At 41.4% G+C, this 22364-nt stretch overlaps 1 protein-coding gene across 1 annotated transcript; it reads right to left on the bottom strand.

The window, feature by feature from the left end:
* Positions 1 to 7744: 7744 nt before the first annotated feature.
* LOC146073435 (olfactory receptor 1500-like) lies at positions 7745 to 21465 on the bottom strand. Its single transcript, XM_083180614.1, has 2 exons — positions 21013 to 21465; positions 7745 to 8689 (listed from the first exon to the last, which is right to left on the bottom strand). The coding sequence occupies exons 1-2, from the start codon at positions 21463 to 21465 to the stop codon at positions 7745 to 7747; spliced, it is 1398 nt and encodes a 465-aa protein (XP_083036740.1).
* Positions 21466 to 22364: the final 899 nt, after the last annotated feature.

Here is a 22364-nt window from a genome sequence, read left to right as displayed (position 1 = left end):
GGCTTTTAACCTTATCTCCGCTCCTGTCATCGAGCCCGGAGCTGGGGGGGGGGGGGGAGAGGACGGGGACTGACTAGCCGCAGCCCAGAGCCGAATCATGAGGACACTGCTGCCCAGAGCAGAGCCTCACCATGAAGGGGGGAGAAAAGGGAGAGGACCCACTGCATGCTGACGCCTTTGCTGGACAGAAATGCTCTGCACAGAGAGGAGGAGCCGCTGACATTGTGTGATGAAGGAGAGAAACTAATGGTGAGCATCCCAGCATCTGTTTGTCTCCCCCCCCCAACTCTTCCCTCTGTCTATGCTGCCCCTCCATCCATCTGTGCTCCCCCTCCCCTCGTCCATCTTTCTATCAATGTTGTTCTATCTGTCCATCTTTGCGCAACCCCCCCCCCCCCGTCTGTCCTGCGCCGTATAATATGTAATGGGCATTACAGTGTGTCAACTAATGTGTAATGTGCATCATGTGTGTCAAATAATGTGTAATGGGCACCACAGTGTGTGGAATATGTAATGGGCATCACCATGTGTTGTATAATGGGCATCATGGTCTGAGGCGTAATGTGTGAGGCGCAACATCTCATGGGCATCATGGTGTGAGGCATAATGTGTAATGGGCATCAAGGTGTAAGGCGCAACGTGTAATTGGCATCACAGTGTGAGGCGCAGCGTGTAATACGCATTATGTGTGGCAAAATGTATAATGGGCATTATGGCATGTGGTATACTATGTAATGTCTGTGTGACGTTTAATAGGCATTACGGTTTGTTATATAGTATGTAATGGGCATCAAGTGTGACCTTATGTGTAATTGGCAATACAGCATGTGGCTTTATGTGCAATGGGCATTACTGTGTGTGGTATAATGTTAGGCCGCGTCCCCTTTTTGCCACACAAGAGCCCCGCCTACTACAAATCGGGGGGGGGGCGCGAAACATGCCCTTGCTCCAGACACCGTGGCACCTAGCTACACCGCTGACGATATAATGGCAAAACATCTATTACCGTTTGCAGAAGAAATGTAAATTCAATTTAGAACACGTAGAGATTTTTTTTCCAAAAAAAACATAAATAAAAGGAAGAAAAAAACCTTGTTAAAAAAATTGCCAAAAGGAACATTTATTTCCATCATAATGACCTGTAATATTTACCTTTACATAGGAAATCTCTTTTTTTTTAAAGAATTTTTTTGTTTGAATTTATATAACAAATGTGAGAGACGCTGGTATTCTTAGTGGATATTTTGCACAACATCTCACAGAAATGTTGCCACTCAATGGTTTAATGTTTCTGTCCTCTTTATCTAGTGCTAGCTCCCTCAGTTAACGAATAAAATAATTAGGCGCTGTACATACTGAGTGCCCCTGAATCATACAGAGATAGCTATGGGACAGGCCACATAATATACTGTAGTACAATGAATGTGTCTGATGCAGGACAACCTCCAAATGCTACATTTACATTGTGAGCGATGGACCCTGCTAGCAGTGTATGGGGCATTATTACCATTCTCTGCTGATAGGGGACATGTATTATACGATGCATATGTTTTCTCTGACTGCTCTGCTGCATATTGTTACCATCAGGTCCCATGATAAAGATGGTGCTCACCTCAGCTAGAGATCCATGTATGCTGACACTGGCGTTTCCTCCATCCATTATAGGACACAATATACAGTACAGTATCACACCACTGTGTCAGAGAGTCCAATACAGGAGATCATGGTCTGATACAGATCATTTTATAGAGGAGAACAGAGAGTGTCTCCCATCTGCTGATCCCACAGAGAATTCACTGGGGATCTATTCTCTGCTTGTATAATTAGTACAGTAATTAAACTTATCTCTAGTTTTTATAAAGTGATACTTTTGTGATGAATGTGAGTTTGACATGAACTTTTCATATTGTTTTCTGTGAAGGCCGAATGTGAAAATTTGTTAATAGTACAATTATTTGTTGTCCATAACATTTGCTGTTTACATATTAGAATGGGCACTATCCTACGTGCTGGAAGAACAGTGGCATACGTTTGTCCATGTTGCCCAGTGGCAAGATAAATAGATAGATAGCTAGAGAGTTGGAGAGAATGTGTCACACCTGGAGGACTGGGTGGGTTCGTGTGGTGCTTAGGAACTACTTTAGGACCAGATGTTGTAGGATTAATACGAGCTGGTTTTATGATCGAAGGTTTCATAAATGGAAAACAAAACACTTATTCAAATCAAGGCTTTGATATAAGGCTGAAACAAGGAAAGTTTCAAATAATGTTTTTGAGGGATTGTCCTTAGAAACAAAAAGGAAGCAAAGTTCTTGTAATAATTTACGGAGTGACCAGTGGTACAGAGGAATGTCAAAATCACAGAGAAGAGGGCTTTGGTGGCATGATGAGATCGTTATGGCGAAAGAGTGGAGAAGATGAAGAGTAACTGGATCCAGCAATCAGGCAGGTAAAGACGTGGGTAATGGTCCAATGAACTATGAGGAAGACTGCGGCTGAAAAGTCTCTGAGTATCCGGATGTACCAGAGGTGGTGTAGACTGGCGAACAGTTGGCGGGTACCAAGGCAACATGCAGCAAGCCCCAGACGGACAGTACTGGATCCACGGACTGGAAGCTATGGAGGCAACAACGAAAGGAGTCAGGATTCCTGGAGTCAGTATGCAGGGCGGACTGAACTGTGAACCAGCAGAGACCTAGAGTAAGCCAGAAGTATCCAACTGCACATGGCTAGAAAGACTTTTGCACTGACACTGGCAGATCCCCTAAATACATAGTGGGCGGCTGCCATTGGCTAGACAGTGCAGGGAGGCTGGAACTTCAACTGGCAGGCCAATCTGCTTTTGCCCACTTTCAAGATGACGGCGCAGGCCTCCCCGCGCTGCCTCATTCACAACTCCTCCAGAATCCCGCCCCAGCATGCCGCGCTCCCCAGCAGCGCCAGACCGGGGACCAGAATGCTGCCCAGGTACCAGCAGCAGCACAGACAGGTGGCGGAGGGCACGGACGGGTGAGTACCGGACCCGCCGTGACCCACCGCAACTGTCCGTGACTGTCCGTGACAGAATGAGAGAGGGCGAGCAAAGGAAAGAGAGACTAATCGAGAACAGGGAGAGAGAAAGAGAGAGAGGTAGAATCATGGAAAAAAGAGAGAAGTGAGAGAATGTCAGAGAAAGAGAAGGAATGTCATAGAGAAAAGGGGGGGTTCAGTAAAAGTTAGAAAAAAGAGGCAGAGAGAAAGAGAGTGCCAGGGATAGAAAAAGGCATGAAAGAGAGATCGTAAGGAAGAGAGAAAGAACGTCAGGGAAAGTGAGGGAATAAGAAAAAAAGAGAGATGAGAGGGAGTGTTAGGGAGAGAGAGGGTGTCAGGAAGAGAGAAAGAACTTCAGGGAGAAAAGGGGAGTCTGGAAAAGTGTGAAAATTAGAGGGGAAGAGAGGGCGAGATGTTGCCAGAAATGGTGTTGGATAGAAAGAAAGAGTGTCATGGATAAACAGGAAGTGATAGAAAGGGAAAAGAGAAAAAGGAGTAAGACAAAAAAATTATGTCAGGGATAAAGATGGAGCTGGGGAAGAAACAGAGGGTGTCTGGGATAGAGAGAGGGGGTTTGAGAGAGAGATAGAGAGTCAGAGTGTAGAAAGAGGGGGTAAAAGAGAGAGGGTAGTCAGGAAACAGGAGGAAATAAGAGGGGAAGAGCAAGAGAGTGTCAGGGATAGAGAGTGTTTTATATGTATATATGTGTTTTATATAAATAAAAGGACCACTGCACTATATGCATTTTCCTTTTCTACACATGTATTACATATAAACCGGATGAGATACCCTAGGAAAAAAGGACAAGGACTTCAAAGATACATGCTGATCTAAAGCCTGTCTGTCTGGTTAACCCCTGATTGACTGATACGGAGAAGAGGAACGGTACCTCCCTATAAGGGATGCACATTTCTTAATTTCCTCTTCACATTAGTGGCGCCTATAGCGGGTCCATCCCAGCCCTTTTTCTATCCTCCATCTGTGGCCAGTCTTGCTGTCCCCAGTTCATCCAGCTCATTCACTTTGACACCAATGGCCACCATCAACAAGACACTGAGGTCACAGGCCCATAGAGAAAAGGACTGCTGGTCTCCAACTGCTTTAATTGCAGTTGAGAGGAGATGGACTATTACTTGTATGGCCTCCAACAGGACCCATTCCATTAGGAACAAAATGCTCTGTTCCAGGACTTTCCTACTTACTTATAAGATTGCCGTCACCTGTGTTGACACACCTTTCTTATAAGTGAACAAGTTCAACGCTGGTGACGGCAATCATAAATTAAGAGGGAAGTCCAGGAACCTAACATTTTGTACCTAATGGAGAGGGTCATGTTGGAGGGTATGCAAATGATGCATCCCTCTCAGCAAGCCCACCAGTGACCCTATCAACCATATGTGCACCTGCAAACATTAACCAAAACCACACACACAGAGCAGCACCATATGCCATGTGATATGTTATCAGAAAAAGGACCGGTACTTGTGTATTTTGGCGGCGCCCATCGCATCGCATACCATAACGCATACGATGGTATGCGATGCGACGCAATATCGTACGATAGTGCACGGTGGCATACAATTTTCAAATTGTATGCCATTGTACATGGCATACAATGCCATACGATGCGATGCGATTCGATTAAACATTGTATAAGGACCCTAATGGGTGCTTACAATGTTAAATGCACCCCCACGCCACCCCCTACTAAACGTGAACCCGAAGCGTGGCGAGCGCAGCGAGCACGCGAGGGGCGGCGGTACGCGTCCTACGACCTTTTCATACCCCCACTATCCACGTCGGCGTGGAGTTGAGAATAGAATAGTGTGGCGAGCGCAGCGAGCCACCGAGCCCGAAGTGTGGCGAGCGGACGCGGATACCTGTGAAGCCCGCGAAGGGACGCATTTACCTGTAAAGGTATCCGCGTCCCCTCGCGGGGCTCGCTGCGCTCGCCATGCTTCGGGCTCGGTGGCTCGCTGCGCTCGCCACGCTTCGGGTTCACGTTTATAGTGGGGGGGTGGCGTGGGGGTGCATTTAACATTGTAAGCACCTTTTTTATCGTATAGGGGGTCAAAATCGCGTTGCATCGCATCGCATGCCATCGGGTACATGGCATGCGATGCGATGCGATACGTTCATCGTACGATGGACATCGGGGGCGCCGCCAAAATACACAAGTACCAAAGGACCAACTTACCCATTGACTAAGGGTTTTGGTGGGGTTACTGCAGCCATAGATTGGGGGTGACTGCAACTACAGACTGGGGGGCTGAAGAGACATGTTCCCTATGTTACTATGGTGGCTCGTATATTCTGTTAAGTCACCCCCCATTTACTTTTTACCATTACACCTTCTCCGCCTCCCCAGTCATTTTTCTTTCTTTCTGGATCTGCCCCTGATTGTAATATTTGATACGGATGATTTCATGGCAATTCTACTTTCTCCAGTGATGCTCAGAAGGATGAGAGCATTTCTGGAAATAATGCAGCAGCTACGTCTGGAGCAGCAAAGTTGAGTCTGAATCAGCAAAGGCAAAGAAGTAGGTTTAGAGTCTGAACAGTGTCGGAAAGTGTAGGGATCATGGGCAGTTTGGCCATTGACCTCACAGGGAAGATTCCTGGGAGGCCGGCACACCTGTCAGCCAGTGTCAGCCAGTGATTTTGATTTAAGGCGTGGCCATGGCAAGAGTTGTGGCCCTTTTCCCCCTTCTACCTCCCACACAAACAGTCTTTGTGGGTGCCCATCTATATTCATTGTGGGTGGCCATCTATACCCATTGTGACATCTGCTAAAGGGACAGGAGTGGGTGCTTTCTGGAGGTGTATCAATGATTGTGGTGTTTCTGGGCTCTAAAGGGGAGGGCTGGGGATATTTGTGATATTCGGCAGATTATGATAATGAGTTGCTTATCCACTTGATTATTATTTAAAACTCCACATTTTGAGTAGAGGACATGGTAGATTGTTATATCAGAGAGGCATATCAATGGTCAATGCTTTAAGTAGTAGTAGTTTAATGCGGTACTTGTGTAATATCTGGGTGCCCGATTTTTTCATCGCATCACATCACATGCAATATAGCGGCATACAATTCATGCGATGCGATTTTTCATTGTAAAGACCCGAATTTTAATTGTATAGTCACCCATGGGTGATTTCATACCCCCACTATCCAACTATGCATGGAGTTGATTTTATATAGTGTGGTGAGGGCAGCTAGCCACCGAGCCTGAAGCATGCGAGCCCCGCTAGGGGACGCAGAATACATGTAAAGTAATCCGCGGCTAAGCTCGCCACGCTACGGGCTCGGTGGCTCGCTGCGCTCGCCACACTATATAAAATAAACTCCATGCGTAGTTGGATAGTGGGGGTATGAAATCACCCATGAGTGACTATACAATTAAAAATCGGGTCTTTACAATGAAAAATCTCATGGCATCGCATGCCTTAAGTAGTGGCATGCAATGAAAAAATCGGGCGCCCAGATAATACATAAGTACCTTTAATTTTACTAAATCATTTGTCATCAGCATAACAGTGAATATATTTCTTTTGTGGAAAAAAGTTATTTCTCGATGATTTCAACACTAATATGACATTTAGAACTGTCAATTAGCTCTAGATTCCAAGAAATAGCTAATCTGTGATGATGTTATATTTTTTTGTTAAATACTAGGGAATATTGGCATCTAAAGAATATATACAGTAGATTGACAACAAGAAAAAACAGAATGGTACAGCGCTGTGCTTAATAATATTTAGTATTTGTTTAAAAAATATATGAAATAACATGGCCAACTTTATAGACAAACAAGACTTACACACACAAATTAGTAAAACTTCTCAGCTTTATACTGTAGCTCCTTCTTAGAGGTGTCATTATTATTGGTTAGTAGCAGCATGCAATTTTATGGATTATCCTTTGTTAAAACCGGTTAGTAGGAGTTCATAAGTAACAATCCCCACTTTATGTGGATCCCTATTGTTGTGTCCGGACATTCACTCGAGTATTGACAACAAATATGTGCACAGAAAGTGGGGACTACTCACCGGTTGTAACAAAGGATGATCTATGCAATTGCATGCTGCAACTAACCATTAATATTGGCACCTCTAAGAAGGAGCTTTAAAGCTGTTGGCCTATTATTAAATATATTATTTAAGATATATTTTTTAATAAATACTAAATATTATTAAGCACAAACTTCTTAATATTAAAAAACTTTGAACAAGTTCTCCAGATAAATGAGCCATCGTCTTGGGTAGTCTTTAAGAGTCGTGTTCATGGCTTGTTGTATAGAACACAAGAAACTTTTTTGAGATTGTGACAACATGTCACTCAAAACCTACTCTCTCAACTCTCAACAGGGTCCACATGTACTAAGCCTTGAAAAGTGATAAAGTGGATGTAGAAACTTGCACGTTATTACATGTATCCCATTTTTGTCAATAGAAAGCAGCATTTGAGACTATGGGGTGATTCAGACTCAATCAAGATGAATTTGCTCCCCTGGCCGCGCCGATGTTAGTATATGCCCATAGAACCACTGGGCTTACCCCTTACACTTGACCCATCTAATCTGCCCTAACCACATGCACATACTAACACATGATGGTTATTTTTGGTAATTGAACCAATGACCTCAGAGCTGGGAGGCACCATTACACCATTCATACTGCGCTTGATCACATACAGCAATTTTCCTCAATCTTTTTATAGAAAAATACTTCTACAAAACACAATTTTAGGCATTGATTTTTGTAAACCTTTCTTGATGTCCTTATTCCTCAGACTGTATATAATGGGATTTAATAAAGGGGTCAGCACAGTATAAATGAGTGATAAGCTTTTACTTATGCTCAGTGATTGTCCTTTTGTTGGTAGAGCGTAAACCCCAAACAAGGTCCAATAATACATGGACACCACGGTCAGATGAGAGCTACAAGTGGAGAAGGCTTTCTGCCTAACAGTATTAGATGGAGTTGTTAAGACAGTGAAAAGTATATTAATGTAAGATACTATAATTATAATGCTTGGGATTAGAAGCAGAGGTGCGCTTAATAAAGAAACTTCTAATTGTACAAGTTTAGTATCTGAACAAGAAAGTTCCAGTAGAGGAACAAGATCACAGTAGAAATGGTCAATAATGTTCGGTCCACAAAACTGTAGCATTCCTGTTGTAATAGTGTGAATCAAGATTATGGAAAAACTCAATGTCCAAGTCAAGATGGCTAACTTCAGGCAGTGTGCACTGTTCATTATAGAGACATAATGGAGGGGTTTGCAAATAGCCAAATATCTGTCATAAGCCATCACTGTGAGAATCAGACACTCAGATGTTTCTGAGGCACAGAAAAAATATAATTGTGTGATGCAGCCAATAAAACTAATGTTTCCCTGGCCAATCAGTAATATATGAAGCATGTAGGGAACAACGTCTGTGGCTATGATGAGGTCGCTCATAGACAGTTGTGAAAGGAAGAAGTACATGGGAGAATGGAGGTTCTTGTTGAAGGACACCAATGAGATGATCAGTAGATTCCCACATATGGTCATACAATAAATCACAAGGAAGACTATGAAAAGTACGATCCTGATATTTGTGGATCCCTGAAATCCAAGGAGGATAAAGGTGGTGACCGTACTCTGGTTGTTCCCCTGTGAAGAATAATAAATGTATTTTATGAAGATATTATATTCATTATATATGTACTGTACATACAGTTTACACCTCTGTGCAAAACATCATACAGGCTCTGCAAACCATTTTTTTCTCAAAGCCTCCCAGATCACATCTGAACCCATTGTGCCATGCTCCTTCCATACCTTGAGACTGTTAGCTGTCACGAACAGGGCCCTCTTACCTCTTGTGCTTTTGCTTCCCTCACCTACACCGTCTTCTTCTCCCTAATGCCTAGAGCAGCACCTAACCAATGGGCAAGCTTGCTTATTTAGGTGATATTTTGTAGAACAATCAACAGTTGAGATTGAACCATACCTCTTATTGTGAATGATTTAGTAGGCATTGGTAATAATCACATTTCAGCACCTTTCAATATTTAAAGAACTTTTAAGGCTGCATGTACTTATAGTATAAATGCTTATACAAATGAGCTATTTAGATATGAATCAAAATATTGGTTAAACCATTGGTTCCCAAACTGTGCGCCTAGGCTCTCTGGGGTGCCTTGGAGCACTTGCAGGGGTGCCTCAAGTTGGTGGTCCAGAACCTATTCAAGTTATTTATAGCCAATGAAATAGGCTAAATCAGTGCTTGTGGCTTCCAATTAAGAATATGTGGGTAAACAGAAGTCAATCATGTTTCTTACCACATAAGTGGACCTAAGGAAAACATTTAAATCACAACTAATTTAATATTTTTCCTGAAATTAGTAACCAACTTTTGGCCTAGGGGTGCCGTGAAAAAAATTCTGATACTTTAGGGTGCCGTGATTCAAAAAGTTTGGGAACCACTGGGTTAAACCATGGGAAAAAAATAAGACCAAACACTGTTGACTGCCAACTCCAAACACATGTACATGCTTATTCTGTTTCATAAATATTTGAATGTATTTCTGTAAAAAAAAAATTTTTTTACATATAACACTTTGAAAGTCATATGACTGGAAATACACAAAGTGTATGTTCATAACAATGAATTACATTTTGGTTTTTTACTCCGTGGTATCTTCTCTAAAGCTATAACATACTTTGCTCTCTCTGAAGCTTATCCCACATTACAGCCTCAGTAATTCACTCTACTTTTATTAAAACTCATTAGCTTTTTTCTTGCTTACAGAAGTTTCCACATACTAAACATTTATGATTCATGTGCTACAAGTTGTGTTACACATAACACATGAGTGCCTAGTGTCTTTTGTGTTACTTTTTCGGACAAAATGCATCATACTTGCCTACTTTTGAAAAGTAGTTTCAGGGAGATTATGGTTGGTAGCAGAATTTTGCACAGCGCCCCATTGAGGGGGTGTGCCATGCTCCACCCAAAGGGCATAGCTACTTCCATATATGGAGAAATTGTGGAAAAAGATTGTGAACGTGAAAAGGGTGCTCCAACCACAGTAACTTGGTGTGCCTTTTATAAGCATACTGATTGGATGTGTGCTAATTAACATGACAATACCATTTTTAAGACAATTTATTGATTTTGTGCATTGAGGTGTAATTTTGAAGTGAGTTTAATAGATTTGGCCATCAGGATTCTAGGTCAATTCAAGATTTGCATTGGTCCAAATATTATTCGGTTGGTTCAATGATGAGTTACCGCAATTTGGACTGCAATATTCATTTCATTTGGACATTAATGTTTCCTGATTTGAAAAATTGCAACTTTATTATTGAAAAAAATGTAAAATGGACCAAACACAATTCTTATAAATCTCCCACATAAAGTGCCTCTACAGTACTACTATTGCTTATTATTCACTTTTTTTTATAACAACTTTACTTTTATGTTTTTGGGGTTTTTTGAGGATTGTGTTTAAACTGAGATGAAATGTCAAATATCATATATTGTTTTGCAAAATTGTTGCAAATTTACTTACAGTGTGTAGGGTAATTATGCATATTGTTTTGCCACGTACTTTTTTATAATTTTGTTGTGAATAGGATCATGTCAATATCAGCAACAATATGTGGTTGTGATTTTTGTTTTTAATAATATGTCATTAATAAATACAGGTTGAGTATCCCATATCCAAATATCCATTATCCAAATTATTCCAAAAACCATAGTTTTTAAAATGTACTTTTCTTTTTCTAAAAACCAACTGGGTACATCTGTAACTGGCACTACTGGGAAATTATTTGTAACTGGCAGTAAATATGTGATATAAAATGACTGCCTAGCATTCAAATTCAGTGTCTGAGATTGTACACAAACTTTGTTTCATGTTTTAAAACCTTGTTTCATGCAGAAATAAAATTCACTTGTGTGTATGTCATTTGTTTGATGTGCTTATTCAACATTAATGCAAGATACCTCAAGATACCTCATTCAAATATAAAAATATAAAAAAATACGGAATAATCCATTATCCAAAATGCTTATGGTCCCAAGCATTTTGGATAAGGGATACTCAACCTGTACTGTTTTAATACTATTAATCCAAGTAAGTACATAGTGTTTTCATTATATCGTATACAGTAAGTCTTTCATGCATATAATGTGTCTATTTTTTTCCACCAGATTAACAACAGCAAACAATTCTAATTTTAATAAATAGTTTTCGGATAACGGATATTCGGATACGGGATACTCAACCTGTATATAAATCAAGTAAAACAACAAATATTATGAAAGGCCATTAATTTCCCTTGTGTGGGTTATACATAAATTGTTGGGAGGACAAGATGCCTGTTAGGAATTAGTTCAAAATGTCAGGAGAACCAGTAACTTCATTAAAACAAAAGCTATAATTCAGTACACGTCTTGCATTATATTTAACACTTACAGTATAGATAAGAATATGTGAAACATAAAATATAAACTTTACATTTGTTTCAGTAAGTGAAGTAACTTCACTTTACTATGAACACAAATTGTCATGCAAAAACCTACAGTAATGTCGTAGCAAAAATCTATTATCTTGCAAGGAAGTTTTTGAACAACAGTATACCATATGGAATAGACCAGTGGTTCTCAAACTCTGGGTCCTAAACCCAAAGTGGGTCATGACCATCTCAGCATGGGGTCACAACGTCATTATCCAAGGAGTCTGAAAAACTCTTTAATTGTCTGTTACTTCAGATCAGCTTCACTGGTTTAGATCTGAAGATTATTCAGGCTGGCTTCCTGCCATTGTCTGCCTCCCCCTGTCACCCACTACATCTCTGCCATCCACAAAGTCCTTACAGCAGGTATAAGCTCCAACATTTCCATATTAAAAACACAAGTAGGGCAGGTACTCAGATAGGAGCTTGTCTCACATTAGCAGTCACCTGACTTCTGTTTTGTGTCTCCACAATGCTGCCGTGCATGTATGGTCTGCTGACCACATATGTGGCAACTGTTCAGCTATAACTTGCAGGGGTCCTGTAATAATTTTTATTGTCTGATTGGGCACCAGAGCTAAATAGTTTGAGAACCACTTTAACAGACTAATAGTAGTAAATTTAATAAAGCTTCTAAAAATTAAAAGAAGTGATATCGCTCATTGCAACCAATTAGATTATGAAGGTATTCAATCTCTCAAAGTCTAATCTGGTTTTTTTTGGAAACAGATGCAGATTGTTACATTCACGGACATTTTTTGGCAATCTGTTTTTGCAGAGTTCTTGACAGAAGTCAAGAACATATATACATATATAAGAATATATATATATGATCTATAATTATTATTTATTTAAAAAGTTGCGCCTGATTTACCAATTTAGGTATTTTTTTTCCACCCATACTTGGCTACCACCAAGTTTTGCCAGAAGGTACCAACAGAGACAGGGTAAAAGTAAGTGGAAACCTAACTAGCAAAACAAAATAGACAAAACCAGGCTAAAAATAATAACAAAACCCAGATATGAGCAGCTCTGTTGCAAATAACACCAACGGACAAGATTTAGAGCCAACCGCTAATATGCGACAATGAAACTTAATATGCAAAAATGTAATATGAGAATGTACAAACAATAATATGTGACTTCTGCCACAGTGCAATAAGAACATAATAAAATTATAATACAAAAGAAAGGTGGATTTTGCTGCAATGTGCTGCAAAGCCGCTGGACTCACGGTACCATGAGGGATGTAGACATTGACTATTGGAGTTTACAGCACAGGCCCAGAATTCCAAATCCAAAAGGCTTCAGGCTGGACAATCTGGAAAGCTGACTTTTCGGCTGGAACACAACATCTTACGGTGCTCCTTCAACAAGGCAGTGGTGTTTCTGCTGTCTCTGTATATTTACAGCTCCGGGTATTCAACAATAGCATGATCTCACAGACCGGAAACAGGATGTACAATAGCTCTGACTGGATTCAGAAACCAGAGGCTGGCAAAAAAGGCTTCAGGAAGCAATTACTGGTGGGAATGGGCTCACAAGAAGCTCCTTAAATGTGAGTATCCACCAACCATTACAGCAAATGCCTAAATGAGTAAGTAAAGGCAGCTGCTATGTTACAGCAGCCAGTCTCAGTCTCCTATTGCCCCTGTGGCTCCTGACAGTTGGGACCACCCCATGTCTATACAATATGGGTGGGGGTTGGCACTGGCAATCTATTGTAATGAAATACAGTGAAAAGAGTGCAAAGAATGTTTAAACCAACGTAAATACCACTTAGACTAATATGACCAGCAGTGTCTGATTGATGGTGCTCCCAAAAACAGTTCAACAATGAACTGAGTAGATGTGTCAAAGAGATGACTACAAAGGAAGAATGAAAGGGTTTTGTGGCACACTTGATAGATGATAATTGATATGATTTAAAAATTAACTTTTATTGAATAATTACGCTAAATTAATGGTACACTATATAAGAACAAAAATTCGTACAGGTAATAATTTGCAATAGTTATAACAACAAATAATATACTGTCATGGTGTAGTTATTAGAGTGTGAAATGATCTGTACTTACTCCATAATTTAGAACAGATTAGAATCAGAAATTAATGAAAAACAAAAGAAAAGTCCCAAGGCGCTACCTAGCACCTTCAGCCAGGCCTTCAAAATAGGACCACCAAAAAGTCCTCATTAACAGCAATTTTTTCAAGAAATCAGGCACATGGCGATGATGTTTGTCCTTACACCAAGAATTCGTTTTGATAGAGTTCTCTCGGGACCGGGAAAATATGTCAAGGAGAAGAAAAGAGTACAATGTCTAGTGGTTCTAGATAAAAAAATACACAATAAAGGATAAAAATCGAGGGCCCCAGAATGCGTACCCTCACTCACATAGAGAAAGATAGGAACCTGTGCATAAAGGTTTCTTTATCATGGGTCACACTCCGTGATAATGGTATCGCTTCCCTCCACCGGTATAATTGTACACGTACCATACTTACATTAAGTACACTTTGAACACACATATAAAGATATCTTTAAATAGTGAGTGATCCTCTGAATCAATTTCCCATGTAAACGGACTCCAATCCACATTCAAGGGAGGAGACCAGATGGATATGTCAAAGGAAAAAAAGAGAATATACGGTGTCTAGTGGGTCTTAACCCAAATACAAAGTATTATAGAGGGACCCAGGATGCGTACCCTCACTAACATGAAGACAGAAAATACCCTGTGTAAAAGGTTTCTTTATCGTGGGTCACACTTTTGTGGTAATAGCAATGGTTTCCTCCACTGGTAAGGTTATAAACGTACCGTACTCACATCGAGTGCATATGGATACCACATATAAAGGTATCTTTAAATATAGGCTTGTCCTCTGGATGATGCAGATCTCAAGAACATAGACTCCAGTGCATATTTAAAAAATAAAGAGAGGATTTCTCTCAGTATAAAACATTTATTTGTAGGTGCATAAAACAAAACAGAGTAAAATGGTGACTGGATGGTGGAGCTCCGGCGCATGTGGCCACTGCACGGATCTAGCTATCACTATTCATTTCAATCTTCCAGTCACCATTTTACTCTGTTTTGTTTTATGCACCTACAAATAAATGTTTTATACTGAGAGAAATCCTCTCTTTATTTTTTAAATATGCACTGGAGTCTATGTGCTTGAGCTCTGCATCATCCAGAGGACAAGCCTATATTTAAAGATACCTTTATATGTGGTATCCATATGCACTCTATGTGAGTACGGTACGTTTATAACCTTACCGGTGGAGGAAACCATTGCTATTACCACAAAAGTGTGACCCACGATAAAGAAACCTTTATACACAGGGTATTTTCTGTCTTCATGTGAGTGAGGGTACGCATCCTGGGTCCCTCTATAATACTTTGAATTTGGGTTAAGACCCACTAGACACCGTATCTTCTCTTTTTTTCCTTTGACATATCCATCCGGTCTGCTCCCTTGAATGTGGATTGGAGTCCGTTTACATGGGAAATTGATTCAGAGGATCGCTCACTATTTAAAGATACCTTTATATGTGTGTTCAAAGTGTACTTAATGTGAGTACGGTACGTGTACAATTATACAGGTGTAGGGAAGCGATACCATTATCATGGAGTGTGACCCATGATAAAGAAACCTTTATGCACAGGTTCCTATCTTTCTCTATGTGAGTGAGGGTACGCATTCTGGGGCCCTCGATTTTTATCCTTTATTTTGTATTTTTTTATCTAGAACCACTAGACATTGTACTCTTTTCTTCTCCTTGACATATTTTCCCGGTCACGAGAGAACTCTATCAAAACGAATTCTTGGTGTAAGGACTAGAATCAGAAATTACATACTGTACAATAAAGAACACCCTAGGCTCAAATATTATTATTCATAGAATTTATATGTGCTTTTCTGGAGTAAATATAAAAACGCTTGACACAGCAATTGCCCTATGACTGTCTGACTTGACTGGTGTGCGTTGTAGTAAATGTATCCTCTATATGTGGCAATCCTCCTAATTAAATACAGAAATGGCCTTGGTCTAAGTAGGTACTGATCAGAGGAATGTATTGGTGAGTATTGTTAGATACAGTGCTCCTTCAACGAGGTAGTGGTGTTTCTGCTGTCTCTGTATATTTACGGCTCCGGGTATTCCATGTTGGTCCCCCAAACAGGTATTGACCCGGCCAATCAATGTTTAGCTTCTGAATTTGGATAGGTTACAGGCGAGCCAGTTATGAATGGTCGTACGTACCTTATAGATTGGAGGACAACTCTACCCTTATGGAGAAACCCAGGTGTACTTCTGCTTTTTGCCATGCGTGGTGTGAGGCCATCTGATACCTAATTGTATTGCAGAGAGGTTACAGGAAACACAGCAAATGAGAGAGTAACAGAAAATAAGCACGTGATAGTGAAGGATGTGGGAACTGGCGAGTCTCCCTTCTGCTGTCCATCATCTATCAGTGATATCGAATGGTGGATGAGAGTGACAGGCTTCAGCAGTTTTCCCCCATGAAGAAGAAATTAGTAGAAAAGATGTACCCAGATCTCAGAGAGGAGTCAACAATTGGTGTCAATATCAGTTTAATTGCACACCAAATTGCATCCAAGGGATATTTCTCAAAGGAGTATTTTGGTGGGTTTGATAGGCATACACTCCATTTGTCTGTTGTGTTAAACTCCCCAATTGTTTGACCAGGCTTAAGCAGAATTCAGGTCAGCAACTTAATACATAAGACATTTGGAGATTTGGAGCTTGCTCATTGAGAGAGAAGCTTGCAGAGTAAAGTGAAGCTTGAATACTTGTGAGTTGGAAACAGAACTGGTGAGTTGGAATACAGAAAAAGGTGAGTTTGCATTGTGATATATGTATCTTCTTTTTATCTTATTGTAACCTGCTGCTTAATTTTGACACTTAATTAATTTTGTCTATATTTTATCCAACATTGTATTTCTTTTTTCTCATTCACTGTTACTTTCCCTTATCTTTGCCAAACATTTGTTGCACTCTGTTTCCCTCTTCATGCCTGCTCACATTTGCCTAACTTCTCTGTTCCTTTCATCTTCTCGCTTGTTGTTGTTTCATACTTAATTGGACTACTCAATCAACCTGATTTTACCCACTTGTCTCCTCTCTAACAGCTGTTTCTTGCCTGTTACCTTCTCTCCTTCTTCATATCCCAAGCTATCTCACTCTGTTATCTACCATATCCTCGCAATCTACTACAGACACTGTCTGTCTTCCCAAATCCCTGTTCCCTGTCTGCTTTCACTAATCTACCCTCTCACCTCTGGTCCTCATGGCTTTTAATCTCTCAACTTCACTTTCTCCTACCGCTCCTCCCCCCTCCCATCCCATACCTATCCTGAACCCTCAGCCCCACTCCCCCAAGGACCCCCCTTGCTTCTGCAATCCCAAAAACCTTATCCACATAAGCACAAAACCCACCCCCCCTCTTTCCTATGCCCTATGGAACACCAGATCATATATGTTGGTCTAGACCCTGTATCAGTTTTAGGATGGCTAAACAGTAAACCTGTAGCAGGGCATGCTGGGATGTGTAGTTCAACCACAGCTGGAGCCTCAAGGTCAGCCATCACTGGTCTAGACATTGTCTGTCAGCTATTTGGATACCTTCATTCACAATTCAATCGATTCATCATTGGGTTTTGTTCTGAATTTTTTGGTACTGCCTTACAGTATGCTGTTTGTTTTTGTGTTATTTTGCAATAAAAAAAAAAAAAACATTTTGTTTTGAATTGGTGGAGTTTTCATATAATTATTTAGCTACTAACATTTTATGCCATGACAGTGGGTGATTCTGCTCAACACAACCAAAAACTTTCAAATGCATTCTTTCATATGAAGCCCAATAGAGACTTGATCAAATGATGCAAATTTGCATGAGCAGCATTCAGCTTAGAAGCCACTCCAATAAATAGATAGATAATGACCAGCGCACTAGCTCTATAACTGTGTCCCCAAATAAGTGGGATGGTGTGTTATGTCGGCGGTAAGAAAAGATGCAGATATGAGTGGGTGAAGCACGAAGAATTTATTTGTATTGGACACAGTGTATAAACTGCTCTGCAACCAAAATATTCTGACAGTGCTGGTGCTGTGGGGGAAGTGAGGGGAGAGTACCGCTGCACTGTGTGTCTGCGGTCTGGTATGACTCTCCCTCCGGTGTGATACTGGGAGATGGGTGGGGGATGATGGGGTCTCCAGGTATCCAGTGGGGGTGGGCTTGCACTGAGTCCAGTCCACTGGGCTAGGTGTTCTGTGCACCGGTGAATATTGGGGGGGGGATTGGCAGTCCAGGGTTGGTGGGTGGGAAACAAAGTTACTTGATACTGTTGGTGCTCCAATAGTGTCACCAGGGGCTGGCGTCCCTGCACCACTGGTGGTGCACCGGCACGTACCTGGCTCCTGCTCCTTACTCCGACCGTCCCTCGTGGTCAGTGGAAACTTGTCTGGCGTCTGCAGAGCCCTGCAGCACGCCGTTGGTGATCCACGCCGCTGCTACACTGACAGACGCGACTTCCGGGTTCAGGCTATGTGCATCTGCCGGAAGCGCGTAGTCAGTGGAGTGGCGTGCGCTCAACTCCCTAGTGTGGGGAGGAGACTGTAGTGGTCTGGTGTGATTCCAATGCGTTTCTGCCCACTGGGGGCCTTTGTCAAGGATGTTTTAGCATGTTGTCTTTCCGGTATAAGAGGGTTTCAAAGGGGGCCACTCCCACATGGAGAGTGAATCTCATTGGTCATGTTCACTGTCAATCAGGGTCATAATGTCAGCTGTCAGCTGTGCTGATAATTGAGGGTGTGAGTTATATGTGCTGAGTCATAGTTACTCTGAACTTAGTGGTATTCGTAGTAGGTGGTTTCTTTAAGAGATATATGCTGGTGAGTGCATAGTGTTATCTGTCAGTAGTCGACAGTGGATGTGTCGACTCTTAGTAACATCTTGTAAAAATAATCTAGACTTTGTGGTATTAATGGTTGACAGTTATTAAAGTGTATGCTGGTGAGTGCAGAGTGTTCTCTGCCAATGGTCGACATTGGGTGTGTCGACTCTCAGTGACATCCTGCACCGGGATGTCTATAAAGCCTATCAGGGTACATGGGTAAGCTTAACTATTTGGAGAGGGTCCCTATATTAAAGTCTATATTCAGACCCTTGGGTGTTAGTGTTTTTAATGAATATATCCAAAAAAGTTCATGTTTGTCTAGTGTCTCCGCAAAATCTCCACCCCTCCAATTTTTCTTGGGTGCTTCAATGGCCGTGAAGTATAGTTCTCTGGGGTCACAGTTATGTTTGTCTTTGAAGTGGGAGGAGACGCTGTGCTGTTCGTAACCCCTTTTTATATTCCTGACGTGCTCATAAAGTCTGGTACTGAGGGCCCTTGTCGTCCTTCCTACATATTCTAAATTACAGGGGCATCTTAAAAGGTAAATCACCCCTATGGAATCGCATGTGAGGTGTTCCCTGTACTGGAAAGTTTTGTTCATTGTGGTAGAATGCCATTAAGTCTGTGCTTTCATGCTGATATTGCTCAGATTTTTACAACCTGAGCACCTCCCACAGTGGAAGAATCCCTTACTGTTTGTCAGAGTACTTTGTGTTAGTGAGCTGGGTCTTGGTCAATTTTTGTTTTAAGTCAGGGGCCTTCCTTAAACTATTTTGGGCTTGTCCTGAATGTGGGTGTTTAGATCAGGGTCCTGCTGTAAAATGTGCCAATGTCTGTGGAGAATCTTTTTAAGGGTGGAGGCTGATTGATTATATTGGGTGATGAATAGGGTTGTGTCTTTGGTGGTGTCTGTTTCCTTGACTTTAGTGGTTTATGTGTCTGTCCGTTCTAAAGCTGAGATTTCTTGTTGTGCTATGTTGACTGAAACTGGATCATATTGTTTGTCTATGAATTGTTGTTTGAGTTCTCCTGATTGTGTCTCGTAGTCTGATTTCTTGAAGCAGTTACGTCTAATTCTACGGAATTGTCCTTTGGGAATATTGTCTAGCCAGGGTTTGTAGTGTCCACTGCTGTACAAGATATAACTGTTCACATCCACGTCCTTTTTGTAAGTTTTGGTTTGTAATGTACCCTGGTCTGTGTAGATTTCTAAGTCAAGAAATTGTACTGCAGTCTTGCTGAAATTGGTGGTGAATTTTAGATTTCTGTTGTTGTTATTGAGTTGTTGTGTGAATTGTTTTAAAGAATCTTCGGAACCCCTCCAGATGAATATGACGTCATCTATATAGCGCCGCCATAGGATCAAATTGGCGCTCCAGTCATGCTCACCCCAAATATGGTCCTCCTCCCACTTTTCCATAAAGAGGTTTGCATAACTGGGCTCCACTTTTGATCCCATGGCGGTCCCGGTGGTCTGCAAGTAAAATGTGTTGTTAAACCAAAAGTAGTTGTGCAGTAGGATGTAGTCTAATGATTGGATAATAAATTCTATGTGGTCAGTGGGTAGGGTTGAAGCTGTTTCTAGAAAGTGTCTTGTGCTGTCGAGGCCTTGTTTGTGATCTATGATGGTGTATAGCGATGTAACATCGCTAGTCGCTAGCCAGTAGTCTTCCCTCCATTCGATGTGTTGTAATGTGTTCAAGATGTCGGTGGTGTCTTTTATGTGTGATGGTAAGTTTTTAACAAGTCCCTGAAGAAAGTTGTCTGCGTACTGTGCAAGATTGGCGGATAGTGAATTGATGCCCGAAATAATAGGTCGGCCTGGTGGGTTTTTCTGGTCTTTGTGTAATTTGGGCAAGTAATAAAAGACTGGTATAATGGGGTGATTTCTTCTGATGAACATGTACTCTGATTTGTTTAGGATGCCTGTCTGTTTGCCCTCCTCTAGTAGTGTGTCCAATTTTTTCTTGTAGGTGTTGGTGAGGTCTCCTTTAAAGTTTTAGATATGTGTCAGTGTCACCAAGGATTCTTTGGGATTCTATTATGTAGTCTTTTGTGTTCAGAATCACTATGCCCCCCCCCTTGTCTGCTGGTTTGATGGTAATTTTATTGTTGTGCTCCAGTTCTCTGATGGCCAGAGTCTCCTGTTTGGTCAAATTGGGTCTAGTGTCCTGATGCTTTTTGTTTTGGTCAATGGTTTCTAGATCTCTTGTGACTAGTGTTTCAAATGTTTTAATGTGATGGCTCTTTAGGTATGTAGGGTTAAAGTTTGATTTGGGTTTTAAAGTGGTATGTTGATATTTTTCAATGGTGTCTTGGTGATTTCTGATTATGGGGTTTGAGTTTAAGTATTTTTTAACACAGAGTTTTCTGGTGAACGAGTGTAGGTCACAAAAAATGTCAAATTTGTTAGTTTTTTTTGTTAGGTGCGAATTCTAGTTTCTTGGTCAGTATGTTTTCTTGTTCCGGTGTTAATGTTATATCGCTTAGGTTGAAGATTGGTGTGTTGTTGGTGATTTGTTGTGTGTTTGATTTTTGTCCGTTACATGTCTCTGTTTTTTTGCGGTTCTTAGAACCTCCTCTACAACCTCTTCTTGTTCTATGTGTCTCTTTTTTGTCCTGGGGGTTGTTTTTGTCTGGTCTAGCAGGCAGGCTTTGCGGCCTGCCTCTGTATCTAAAAAATGTTCCCCCCACGGTGCTTCTGAGTCTATGGTGGGAAGTGGACGATCCGCCTGGGAAGTGGATGGTGTGGGTCCTGTTGTGGGTTTGTTGTGATCTTGGTAGTCTTTCAATGTGGTTACCCACCCTTCATCAAAGGATAGTTTGGCTAAGTCGTTGTAATCTACTTCCTCTTCTATGTCGTGTATAGAGAATGATGTGTCCGTTAGGCTATCAATGGACTCCTCTGTAGTGAGGCTGGTGTTTTGGTAAGTGTCAGGTGGATGTATCTGGTCTGTCTTAGTGTGTACGATGGACTTGATTTTGTGGATTTTGGTCATGTATTGTTGATATGTTATGCTGTGCGATCAATTCTGAATTAGCCCCAAAGAGCCTAACTAATTCAGAGGCCCATCAATGCTGAAGTTCATGTAGTTGAGTTATATTTTGCAATTTGCGCATGTGCAAAAATTCCATGATCTCATTTAGCAAATGTGTTATACAGAAGGTTTGCACAAAGGTGCTAACGTGATCAAGTCAGAAATATGATTGCATGCTCCTGGGCAGTCAATGGAAGGTGGCTATCAGTTCACACAAAAATTCAATCAACCGGCCAATCAAGAGCCAAGTTTCAGAAAGACTGCCACTATTCCTTGGAGTTAGCTAAATCACAATATTGGCCATAGTGGCCAGACTCACAGTTAACTCCATCCATATCGTTGCAGATGGGCATCGCATCTCCCTTTCCAGAAGATCACTTTGGCTAAGATGAGCTGTGAAGCTGGCTCCCTTTAGGGGTTGCTTGGCTCTTCTTGCCTCCCTCTGCTGCCAATCATTGTCAATGGGCACTCTCTGGGTGCTTTGCTACATGACTCGCCCTAGCCCTACATCCCATTGGTGTGGATCAGGTTCTCTTCTTTCCAGAAGTAATCCACGTACATGGCAAAGAAAAAAGACCAGCTGTACCATCGCTAACAGCAGAATCGCTGAATCGGCCAATCAAGAGCCGAGTTTCAGATGTTTTTTCTTTTGCCAAGTACGTGGATTACTTCTGGAAAGAAGAGGACTTGATCCACACCAAGGAGATGTAAGTATCAGTATGTATGTGGTGTGTGTTAATGTAATAAAGTTATACATTTCTGCCATCTGTGTCCAGTTGGTTCCAGTCCCAGCATGGCCATTAATGCCCTGCATGCTGAGACTTGTGGTTCTCCAAGTTCCAGTTTGCAGGGGGAGACTT

Source organism: Crinia signifera, chromosome 4 (genome assembly GCF_055691185.1).
Source record: "Crinia signifera chromosome 4, ASM5569118v1, whole genome shotgun sequence".
NCBI lineage: Eukaryota > Metazoa > Chordata > Amphibia > Anura > Myobatrachidae > Crinia > Crinia signifera.
The sequence above is the reverse complement of the archived record's forward strand: the minus strand, read 5'-3'. Positions and strand labels throughout refer to the sequence as shown.